This window comes from Calonectris borealis, chromosome 8 (assembly GCF_964195595.1).
Source record: "Calonectris borealis chromosome 8, bCalBor7.hap1.2, whole genome shotgun sequence".
Lineage (NCBI taxonomy): Eukaryota > Metazoa > Chordata > Aves > Procellariiformes > Procellariidae > Calonectris > Calonectris borealis.
This window is the reverse complement of record NC_134319.1, coordinates 16350402-16363140: the sequence shown is the minus strand read 5'-3', so window position 1 is coordinate 16363140 and position 12739 is coordinate 16350402. Positions and strand designations below refer to the sequence as shown.

The following is a 12739-nucleotide window of genomic DNA, read 5'->3' as shown; positions in this document are numbered from 1 at the left end:
GCATCCTTCTTGCCACAACAGACAAGTCATGACAGCACCTCTGTAGCAGAGAGGCCAACTTCTCATCACTCTTCCTCAGAGTTCATTGTGCCATTTTAAAGAACAGATTGGAATAAACATAGGGCATGTGTAGAATTTGGGGAAACATGTTGAGAAGGGGTATTAATGTGCTAATTCAGAAACAACACGAGTATATGAAAATATACCGAGTATGGTATTTTGACTATTCCTAAGATATATGTCTTGGGAGAAGAACGGAGCTAATAGCCTTAAGGTTTCCTCTTGATGTTTAGATCTCTGCTAGGCATATGCTATTTTAGCAAAAAGAATGAATAAAGAAACAAAGAAAACCTCAGTGAAATAACTGCAATGTAGATCGTTTCATAAAGCTGCATTTGTTTTACTGTATAATAAAAAATTAAAATTAATAACAGAAAACTGGTAGAACCAGTTGACTTCAGATGGTTATAAAAAGAATAACACATAATTGACAATATTGCACAATCAAGCATAATACTCTTTTCTGGATCTGGTGAGGACTCCATGATTTCTTGTTAATGTATGGAAACTAAAGTTTACAGCATAACAAATTAAGCTTCCTTAGGCAACAGTACTGTGATCCCTGTTGACTGCAGTATCATGGAGTATGAACTGAATCTGTGTAGCACATGGAGGAGGTTGCACAGGCACATTTATAGGAAAGCTCATTAAAATTCACATATATATTTCCAAATCTCAATCTTTGTTATTACTGTATACCACTATGTTCATAATCGGCCAGAGTTATAGCAGGCCACGTATTATTTTTCACTGATAAAATCCCTCATAACTGTAGGAAAGTGATCACAGACCTCAAAGCCCAGAACTTAAGGAATTCATCAGGAGAGTTTCTTCCACAAGATTTTTGAGATTTATGGGTTGAATTAGAATATAATTATGTGTAGCACTGTGACTCTGTTGAACGAATATAATACTTAGAACTTCATCTTGCTGCTTTCTACCAACCATCACATGACTTCATGAAGAAAGAAAGAAGACAATAGATTAATTTCCCTCTAAAAATATACGTGTGGAAAGTTTCCAGACAGGAAACTATTGAGAAAAATATATTAAAGAAAATAGTAGCTCTTCAAGTAGTAGAATTTAATGCCTTATAAACAATATTTCTGAAACAATTCATTATATATAATAAATGAGAAATGCTTACATCACTTGAAAATTATGTGTGCAGTGGAAATTCTGTAGGACTGAACACTTTCAGCTGGAACATATTATCTAGACTGAGGACCCAAGCTGAAAAGTCAGTTAGCTATACATACAGCTTATCTTTTAGTCATTAATGTTCATCATTCCATCCTAATAAAGCGTAATTTTAAAAATCTCACTAGGCAGATTCTTTGATGTTGTTTTAAGGTCAAAGTTCTTACACCAGGGATGTGAAATCTACGGCTGCTCTCGGTGGACAAGGCTAAATCATCCTGGATGTTATGCTGAAGCCAGATACAGCAAATTTTCCTCACTCTATGAAGTGTTTCTTTCATAAACAAACAAAAAACCTCAAGCTTACAAACCATCTGTGCTACCGGATAATATTTTGACTTAAAAAAAGGTCTTCACAGGGACCATGTTGCCTTTAAAACAGATGTAATGATCTGTAAATCTGGTCAGAATTTTGCACAAACAGAAGTGTTGAGGTGTATGCAAAGAACTATTGTCATGTTCTGTGGTAAAACATACCTGGTTACCTTGGTATGGTAGGGTTTGGGTTTTTTTTCGAAAGAGAAATGGCTTTTTAAGAAAACAAAAGTATAATGGTCTGCATTTCAGAAAGGAATGCTTCTATAGATATACTTTGCGAGTTGCACTTAATTGTAGAAGACCAACCCCATATGACCAGATGAAATAATAAGTAGTATTTGAATGACTAAACTGAAAAACTCTCCTCATATGATTATTTGGATAAGGAAGCAGAGCACGTACTAATCTCCTGTAAATTAATTTCATATTTGTTTCTTAGTATCATGTACTTAAATTACAAGAAGAGTATTATTATGCTGTGTAGACATTTAGAAATAATTTATTATTTTTATTAATTCCTTTAATATCACATCACATTCACCTGTTAAAAATAATAAGTGTTTCTGTTATTCTGTTGTAAGACACATATACAATTATGTGACAGTAAATCTTTATGTGTTAAACCTAAGTAATGGCCCTATAAATGCTTTAGGGAACAAACCAAGTGAAAAATGGCTGTGGACATTTCACATATGAAGATTAACTTCTTAATTTGAGTTTTGGACTCAGCATCTGCCAGCATTTGTGTTAAATAGTATAGACCTTTCCTGTAAACAGGCAAGGTCATGCTTTTTCTCTTGTTCCTCTATTGTTAAATCTGATATAAAGCAGTAAAGCTCTCAGATTGCAACTTGTGACAGAAAATGTGAAGTCGTGTCTTTTTCCATAACAGGAGCTCTTGGGAAACCATATTCAGTAAAAGCACAGAGGTGGTGACTCCTGAGCAACTCCAGTGTTGCCAACGAATAGTACAGCTTTGTAAACACTGCCTGCTGGTGGTTTACAAATATTCGTCAGATTCAAGAGGATCCCCAACTGGGATTAGCCCCCACTGGGATGATACAAGGTATACATTTCAATATTCTCTTCCTAAATTATAAGTATAAAGGATAATATTGGAACAGGTTTCAGTCTATGTTCCTACCACTACATTTCTCTTTAAGCCTAGTTCGCTGTGTATTTAAACAAAAAACAAAGGCAAAACTCCCAGCATTTCCCTTGATCCTGAGTTTCTATTGTTCTAATCTCTCTAGCCCACTCATGAAGTGCTACTAAAAGAAGACTGGACATACACATTTTGTGTGAAACTACACTTATTAAAGTCTTGGTTGCCTACTGCCCAAGCAGCTGCAGCAAAGGCTTTCCATAAAGTGAACTGAAAATCTCCTTTCTTCCCCTTCTCAGATCCCTCAAAGTCACTGATTCCAGATTTGCATTCCTAGAGGTATCCTAACATGTATGATACTTCTGGCTTCACATTCGCAGTGGGATGCTGTAGGGGCACAGCTCCAGCCAAGGGTCAGGTAAGTGCCATCTGATTTACTGTATTGCACAGTTTTGCAACGTTGATTTCCAAAACCTACCGATCGAAAGTTTTATTATTTCTTCTTACAGAGCATAAATATATTTTCAAACCTTGCAAAACAGCATCATATAGTAAAAAAATTATTTGGCACTTACCTGATTCTCCATTGGCTGGTTTAGTTCTCCAACCAGATACAAGAGGGATTATAATATTGTCAGCATAGGGATTACTGAAAATGCTCCAACTGTGGGAGTCAACTATCTGCCATTTAACAGTCGTAGGTGGAGAGTTAAGTGTAAGTTTCAAATTACTTAGGTTCCAAATTCTATCCATAATGGCAATTTGAATTATTATGTATATAAACTTACAAATGCTTTGTTTATATAAAACATCTTACAGACGTTATTTCATAGAAGGGCTTTATGAGTTAAATATTATGTGAAAAACAAACCTTTGATATATTATCTGTTAAACTTACTTTATCACTTAATTGCTTACTTGCTGTATCTGAGACTAGTTATTTGATACACTGAACCCATGGGTTATCATCGTATGGATCTTAAGGCCTCGAACATAATTTAAAACCAACCAGAAACTGAGTTTGTTTGGTCACAGCAAAAGTAGAAGTATGTTAGCCACAAAAAAAATCATATTCAATATTAACATCTACTGAGCTATAGCAGGAGTATGGTAAAGTCATCTGGATCAGCTAGGACTAGAAAATCTTCAACCTTGAAGTTTTTATTGCTTTTACTGTTAATACTGCAGAAAATTTTTCATCATAACCAACCACAAACTATTCAAACTGATCGGATTAATATCTAATGTACTGCAGCTAACAGGCTTGCATTTAGAAAGCAGTGAAAGGGATGGTCCAACAGAACTTTCTCATCTTCAGTTTCTGTGTTTCTTTGGATGCTGAATGGAAGTTTATTCATGAATTTCACAGGCTGGAGGAATCTAAGCCCCCTGTATCCTAAATATCAGTATGTCTTCAGCAATGGAGTGTCATGCCAACTCTGATTGATTAAAGTTACAGTTTTTATATTAATCTCCACAAATGTTACATCTATACTGTGGAGACAGCAATATGCTAGCTAACCATGATATTCTGAATTTGTGAAATGAAAGATACGTATGGAAATAAATGCGCTTGCCCATTATGCCCCACAATTGTAAGGTAATGAACTATTATTCTAGAAGTGGGAGAACCACAATACTATTTCACTTTTTATCTAGGTTTCTGTTTTTAAATGATACAAGAATCTGCACTACTACTAATAGTTTTCTTGACTCTCTGTAAAATTGCGTGAAGTGCAAGAAGAGATCAGAGTGTAATTTAATAAATGTACAAGAAGTCAATTTTTTCAAGACTTCGTAAAATCTGATTTGAAGGGCTTTGTTGTTTTTGAGCACAAACCAATTTTTTTGTTTGTTTGTGTTTATGAAACAAATGTTTGTGAAACTAAAGCTTTCAAAGATTACAAATTGATACCGCTTCAGCTGGGAAAATTTATTTGTACAGGGAGAGAGAAAAAGATAAGGAAAGCGGCCACAGAGTTCTTTTTTGCTTTTTCAAATTTGTTCTCAGTCCCATCTCCTAACTGTAAATCCACAATATGTCATGAAGAGAATGAATAGGAGTATTAATGTAAATGTGTATTAACGTCATTTTTTCCTCACAAAATTAAAAGTGTAAAGAAAACAATAGGAGAGCTCAAAAACTATACCAAAATCTCTTCAAAATAATAGCTAAAATCAAACTGTGTAAAAAGTCAGACTTTTCATATTTTGATAAATTCACCTGTGTTACAAAATTAAAAAAAAATACCATCTACTGCTAGATCCTTACAGCTTGCTAAATAATTTTATCTATTACATGGCATGTTCTCTGGGAAGCAGTAGAGTTTTTTACTGTATCGTTAAGCAAAGGTAGGACTCAGTCTAGTGATGTAGTGAACTGTCAAGCTCACCACCAACCCATACCAAATCAGATTTTATTTTTTTGTAAGTTGTTTAAAAATATATTGGTGATAATATTTTTATATTAACAGCTTTTCTCAAAGCTTAAACAAACCAAATGTGTACACTTTCTCATATAGATTGTCTCCCATTGACAGTGTGATGCTGCTTCTATCCATGTGATTAGTAGGATCAGTCTTTTAACTTATTCATCATTAATCAATATGATTCACTAGAATGATGCAACAGTTTTTAAGCAATAATTTATACAATGTGTTGTGTTAATCCATCCTAACACTGACATAATTCATTATGAAGTTCTGATTTAGTGTGGATGTTATTTTTGCACACTTACTGTGCTCATCTAATGACTTCTGCAATTAACTATTAGGAAATGATAACATGAAAAGATTTAAGAATTAATATTAGGCGTATGATAAATTATTGTTTGTAGTATTACATAAAATACAGGCTATATAGTTGCCTGAATTTAAAAGGTAAATAGTCACTGATGTGACTTTCTAGGTTGTAGCATTATTGTTTCTTGCTTTACTAGAGTAGTGATGTCTAATTTTAGATAATTAGAGCTGGAAACCAAAGCTGAAAATTCCTGGTTTTTCCCTTACCAACTTTTTTTTACAACTTAATTTTTTATAAGCTGGTTAACATCAATTGCAGTTTTTACCCAGTTTAAATTGAATAAATAGTACTATAATAACACAGAACAATGGGAGAAGTATTAATTTCTGGTGGTAGCATTACACAGGATGCCATTGTTTTATTTATCCACTTGCTTTAAATACAAAGGACTAGAAAGATGTTTGATCCTCCTACATCATCTTGAAATTTTGCTAAGAGTTTCTCTGAGTTTAGTCTCTTTCCTGCGTTAGCTAGTGCCTAATGCCCTGTATGTTTAATAAATAGTATTTATTGTACGTAATTTCGTGCATACAACGATTTTAAGGTATGGTGCATGAACAGCTAAATCTTTTGCTCTTGAATGTCACTTTGCCTGTAAACTCTGCTATATTTTTCATATCCTTTCTAGGTATTTATTGCCAGGACCTTCACTGTTTATCATGAAATCATCCTCGTCCAACCTTAGCTGCAGTTCATCTGGAATGCCTCGCCCTAACATTTTGTTCACACACAGATACAGTCACTTGTGAAGCAAAAGGAAAGTTGCTCTTCTTTGTAAATAACGGCACTCCATTGTTTTTCAAATTAAAATTTGTGATGGAGTTAAATATAAACACCGTTATATATTTACTACCATATTATGATAACATTTAGCTGAATACCTACTGTAAAAGCATAGCTTTTCTGGAAACATAATAAAAGTTATTTACACATACATGTGAATGTGTAGATCTTGCTAGGTTTATAAGTAATTCCTTCCTACTAGAAATGTTATTTTTGCTGCAGAATATATAAAATGGAATTGATTTTGAAGATCCTATTACAGTGTTATATTATTTTGTAATTACAATACCTGGACTTGAATATTATTTATTGTAAAGTATACTATTTATTGTCTCAAATGTAATTGATCCTTTAACAAGGAGGATGATTAAAAAACTGTAGTAGAACAGTAAAATTGCAACAGTCATTGAAAATAATCTGATCATTTCTTGGACATGTTTAAAATAATCCCCAAAACTCTGTAAGCCAAACCTAAAGCAGACATCTTTTTATTTCTCCTCTGAAATTACAAGATCTATTTAATGCTGCTATTTTTCTTAAAGGACATGGTATAGTATCTTTTAGCGAAAGTGAAGGCATCTAGTACACAAATAGTAAAAATATCAGTTTAGGCATTCAGTTTCTAATTGGATTCTTGTAATAAAACAGAAGCCAATGTTTGTTACCAGATTTTCATTCACATTACCTATGTCCTGTGCCTTTAGGTTTCCTTTGGGAGCAAGCAGTCATCTCCAACTTGCACAAGCATGCATAGTGCATAGTTTTTCTGTTTCACTGCACAAATGGTAAAGCAGACATTTTTAGGAAATACTGCACCTATAATGTATTATTTCAACCTTAAACTAATTGGTTTGTTGTAGTTTTTAGCATACAATCCAGTACCTACTGTAGAATGTATCCTTGCAATGGACAGTATTTTCTAGATTGCTGACACCTTTAAAGTTGGAAATCTAATTCATTAGAAAGCTCTTATTCAGATTCAGCTTCCTGGACCTGGCTGAAGGGCACAAAAAGAAAATGAGCCAGGAACCTACTGTTAACAGGACTTGTAACCTGAAATCATCATTCAGGTTTTGCTACATAGACCCATTCACGCTATTCAGCATTGTGCCGTATGAGCCTTATTCATTACAAAAATAATTATTAAAAAAATCAGTTAATCTAGATTTTAAAATAAACTAAGTTTTTTAACTGACTAAAGAACAGAGTAGTAGTTATTTACCAAAGACTTGTTTACTCACCAATCATATAACCCTGAAACATGTTTGTAAATTATCAATATATTTCAGGTATACTTAAATAATTTGGGGGCTAATTATCCTCAGGAGCAAGTATGTTAGAGGTTTTTGATATCCAGAGATTTAAGACAAATTTAAGAGACTTAAGAGATTTGAGACTGAAGTTGTCTGGAAATGATTTTTTAAAATTTTAGTCATAGCATATATAAAACTGGGAATTTGGGTGAGATTTTTGATGCCTGTGCTGTAGTGCCTCAGCTCTAAAACTGCAGGATACATGATAATGAGACTATTTGTAAACAATTAAAAACATCTCTTGAGATTAGCCAGGTATAAGCAGTCTTCTGGTCTGGAGAAGTCTTTTTCATTTTTGTGGTAATACTAGTTTAGTAATATAGTATGTTCACATTAATTGTATATCTCTTTTGGTCCATACAGTGACTACTGATAAAGCATACTATGGTTATCTGTAAGACCTAATAAAAGTTGTAAATTCTCTCTTCTTGGGGGAGGCTTCCATTGTATTCTGCTTTTGGCCATAAGGATAAAACCAGCTTCCAGCTTAGCTTGCCAGACTCAAACAGAGTCTTAGGATGGTAGGTTCACGTGCCTTTTTTTCTTCCTTTTTTTTCTTCTTTTAAACTACGTTATGATCTCTGTTCTTGGAAACCAGTGCTGGGACAGGTCAATCTGTGTAGAATACTCTGCCAGCAGAACGAGGGCTACTAACCATACCTGTGTGGGGGCGGGGGGAGTGAGCGAGCCTGCCAGGTTAAACCACGACACAGATCCAGAAAAAACAACACATTTAGCACGTACAGGCAAAGTGGACCAGATGGTTGGTTTATGTCTGATGATACTTAATATATTCATATTTCTGATAACCTTTCTTAAAGTGGTACTGTGTTCCTAATAATGTGTGAATCAATACTTTCAATAAATGTAATGCTACACTTCCCTGCCAGCCCCTCAGAACAAGTGTGTATGGCCTGTGGGTGAATTATGGGCTGCACCTACAGTCCGACTCCAGATAGTGCCCTGGGTGGAAGCATTTACTCCCTCCCTTCTGCAAAAGAGCATCATTTCCTTCGTGATCAGATAAGTGGTCCTAGTAAATGAGCCTTTAAATAGTAATTAGTTCTGGCCTGGGGCTCTTGCAAGCACCTCTGCGGCTGAATCTTCAGCCTGATGGCCAGCAGATCTGCTGACCCCTCGTCCTAGCCCCACCATCAAACCTTTAGTCGGGAGGCAACTAATTAATCAAACGTGGAGGTGAGACCAACCTCCTAAATGCCTTTCATGGTACAACAGCATCTCAAGTGTATTTCCAAGTTGTATGAGAGTTGTAATTAGAAGGAAAAGAACATAGACAACCTGTTTACCATAGGTTGACCTTTAGCCGTTTAAGACACGAATAAAATAAGGTAATGCGTTTCGTAAGAGTGTATGGTAGCCTTAGTAACTTAAAAAGAATCCCTCTAATACAGAAATAAGGCGCTCCGCAGCTTTAACGGAGGAGCTGTGTGGTTTTAGGCTACCAGAAGCCGGTGGGGCCCCCCCGGCGGCACGGGCCGGCAGCACGCGCACACCTGGGGCCGGCAGCCCCGCCCCGCCCCCGGCGCGCGGCAGGACGCGCGGCTGGCCGGCGCGGAGGTGCGAGGCGGTCTGCGGGCGGCGCCTCTGAGGGGAGCGGGGGCGCGGGTGGGTCCCGGCCGAGTTTTGTGCAACTGGACCTCCAGAAACCCGCCGGCGTTTGGTCGAAAGCATTGCCCTCCACCGGAGGTTTTTGCTTGCCGTTCCGTTGATGTTAGCGCTGTTTCGTTTAGCGCGGACGGGAAGCGCAGGCAGCTTGGGCCTCCCTGCAGGCGCCGCCGAGGGAGGCCGGCGAGGAGGCGGCCGCAGGTAAGGGGCGGCTGGGGCGGGGCGGGGCGGGGCGGGGCGGTAAGGCTCCGGGTGGTTCGGTCGCCGCGCTTCGCTGTGTGGTGGCAACTTCTACCGCAGCGCCTTGGGTAGCACGAAAAGGCAAGGCGCGGGGCTGCGGGTGACCACGATCGCCATAAAAGATGCCTGTCCCCCGCGTCTGCCGTCTCGGAATAAACTCACGTTGATAATGCAGTTATGGCACGCTCGCGTGTTGAGTAGGTGTTCAGAAGGGGCCTGCTCTGGGGTGACCGTCGCAATGTGGGTGCGGGTTCACTGCCTTGTGCCCCAGTTCTCACACTGCGCTAGTGCCAGGGCAGGATGAGCAGCTGCAGGGATGGGCTCAGAGGTGCCGAATATGAAAACTTACAAAGACTTCACGCTTTCTTTGTGGTGTGAAAAGCTCTTATCCTGTGAGAACATGGCCTGATGGCATCTGCTCCTCTAGTCTTTACTGGAGAAAAATACCTGCTGAAGTCTGCAGGAGTTGTGCTCGTTGGGGCTGTGAAATGGGCTTCCAGGGCTGACCAGAAAGGGTGCCGCTCTCCACAGCGGGATCCTGCAGGCGCAGATCTGCACCTCACCTGTGTAAATCTGTACCTTGCCGTCTTCTCAGTGTGGACCTGTTCTGTGCCTGAGGACGTGGAGTTTTCTGCTGAAAGAAAGTGCTTCTCTGGGTCTTGGTAACAAGCTTGGCAGTCCAAATACAAAGTCTGAAGAGCAAGGAAAAAACTTCTTCAAAAGCATTGCTTTGCTGAAGTGATGTTAAAGGAAACATTATTTAAAATACCTCATAAGGATACCCATTTGGTAGACCTCAGCCTTTTAATGTCCTGTCTAGAAAGGAATGTCTTGTCCTTGTTATGGGAAAATTAGTCTCTAATTATTGGTTGTCTGTACAGGAAAGTAAACAAATTTGTCAGCTCTTAAAACAGCATCTGAATGGTTCCTTAGCTGGGCTAGTTCTAGAACAAATTCACTTTTAAATGTAAAACCATAAGTTTACAGTTTTTGACTTTCCCTGTATATTAAAGTGAAAAGACTGAATTGCATTGACAGTTCTAACATATAATTTAGGTGTTAGCAAATGTGAATATTTGCAAGTTAGCTTTACATGCAGTGTTAAAACAGTTAACTCGAAGCTGTTGCATTTATTCCCATTTTCAGGAGAAAATAATTTGCTGTTAAATGATATACTTGTTGGAAAATCTTTCACTCCAGCATTTGCTAAAAACATTTGTAATTTTTTCTGTATGTGGTAAAATTCCCATGCATTAGTTGTTATTCTGCATCTGTGTTCTTTGTTCTCTGCCAGCCACCTCTGTGCAGTTCCCTACATTGTTGAAATCGCTTGTTAACGTAGAGAGTCTTCGTTGGTGTGTAAATAGCTGGAGCATGTTGGGACTCTTAAGAAAACGAGGGGTAATTTTTCCATTTATGGAAACAGGAGAAGATTCCGCTTGTGGGGGAGCAAGACGGATACATTCTTGGGGTTTTTCTTGATTGTGTTTTTTTTTTTTTTTAAAATATATCCTCGTTTTCTCTTTTAAAACAAAAGGCAACATTTACTTAGTAACGAGAACTCTTAACACTGAACTTAGAACTGCCCTCCTTTCACCACACATGATATTACTCATGCTATAAAATAATACAGTTAAAAACTGCAGTGTGTGGCCCCCAAGCACCCTCAGAACAGGCCTGCCTGCTTTAGCATCACAAAGCCAAGTGGAGCCTGTACCTGGCTGAAATGGTGGCTGACGCAGACGCCCAGAATCTTCTCGGTATGCCATGCTGGCTCCGGTGGCCGCACAGTGGTCGGTCACCCTCTGCGCCTGCCCCTGTCAGGAGTTACCAGCAGCATCACGAGGGGTAGAAGAGCGTAGGGAAGTGACCCATACCTGCCTTTCCTGCTGTGTCCTGATCAAACCGCTGCTCACAGCTACTGTCACGCAGTTTTGCTGAGCGTCGTCACACAGCGTGCTGCTGCAGCGGGGTTTGGCGGCATAGGCAGTTCACTTGCTTTGAAGGCTGAGGGTCGCAATCATGAAGTAGAGCGGAGCCCAAAATGGCCATGAGAAGTCAGGATATCTGGTAAGAAAATGCATTATCCTGGAGTAGGTTTTGCGTTAAAGGTTTTGCTTGTGCTTGTTCTTGTGGAAATGATTTGCTCTGTTGCAGCAGAACAAAAGACTGTTGCATTTAATGCTATGTATGATTTTTAACTGAGTGGCATAGTTTCTCTGACCATCTATAGCATTATACCCACTTGGTTGTTCCTGCCGCAATTCCCCACAATCCACTGTCTCCCTTAGAAGCTTCTCAGAAGGACATAGAGGACCCTGTTTTCTAAATTGAAGCTTTCCATTTCAAGATAAAAAAAATGTCATGCAATACCTCTATTGCAAACTTCTACGTAGTGCAGTTTTCTTGGTCCGACTCCGGTATCGGAAGCAGTCTAGTTGTCATTGCACAAGAGAGATGGGATTAATTTACTTTGTGAAGAGAAATACAGCTCTGAGTGACACACAAGTGGACTCAGCAATACTCAGCAACGGTGCATCTGGCACAAGAGTAGACAGAGGTGAGCACTCAGTATGTGTTTGCATTTCAGGAGCGTGCACCCGCGCCCCAAGCAGCCCATGTGCGTAGGCACCTCTGCTGAGTGCCGAATGGTCTCAGCTCTCACTGAAGTCGCTTCCTTGCAGCTCTGACATTCCTTGCTCTGCCAGAGACTTGTGTGCCACATACAATTGCAGGTTTCATTAGTACAAGCTTTTGTTTAGTAAAATAACTGATATGCAACATCCCTTATAAAGGCAGTAAATTAGTCAAACAACTAAGGATTGCTAATGAGAAGTAGGGTAATTTGTCCTGTGCAAAGAGATCTGTGCTTTCTCTGGTACCTAGTGGATTAGGGGGCATTGTGCAGTGTAAACATATTTTTAGTAACTGACCATGTGGATAATTAGTCAGCAATCTCGGAGATATGTCAGGCTTGGAAGAGCTGGACTTTCTCCCAGCCCAGCTACTCTTTTCCGTTCAGCCCTGTTTGGTGATTGCGGGCGTTCTGCTGAGTAAGGTCACCGGGCACTCAGCCTCTTCCCTCCCCGTGCAGGGTTTGTGCTGTTCATGGGAGTGAGCTTTTTTTCACAATTGTGTAGGATTCAAGCCACCTGTTTTCTTTTATTCTGATTCAGAGAATGAATAAAGTACCTGCATCAAAATGACATAGTGCTAGACAAATATGCTATAGGGCAGTTTAAGTTTAGTCACATGGTTGTTGGTTGCTTTGGTTTAATGCATTAAGCAACCA

General features: G+C 38.7%; 1 protein-coding gene across 1 annotated transcript in view; it reads left to right on the top strand.

Moving 5' to 3' along the window:
* TTLL7 (tubulin tyrosine ligase like 7) overlaps positions 1-6419 on the top strand; it is a 59677-nt gene extending 53258 nt beyond the window's left edge. Inside the window, exons 20-21 of the mRNA XM_075156129.1 lie at positions 2471-2644; positions 6114-6419. Coding sequence (XP_075012230.1) covers positions 2471-2644; positions 6114-6234 — 295 coding nt within the window. The 3' untranslated portion in view covers positions 6235-6419. The remainder of the gene's footprint in view (positions 1-2470; positions 2645-6113) is intronic.
* The last annotated feature ends 6320 nt before the right edge of the window (positions 6420-12739 follow it).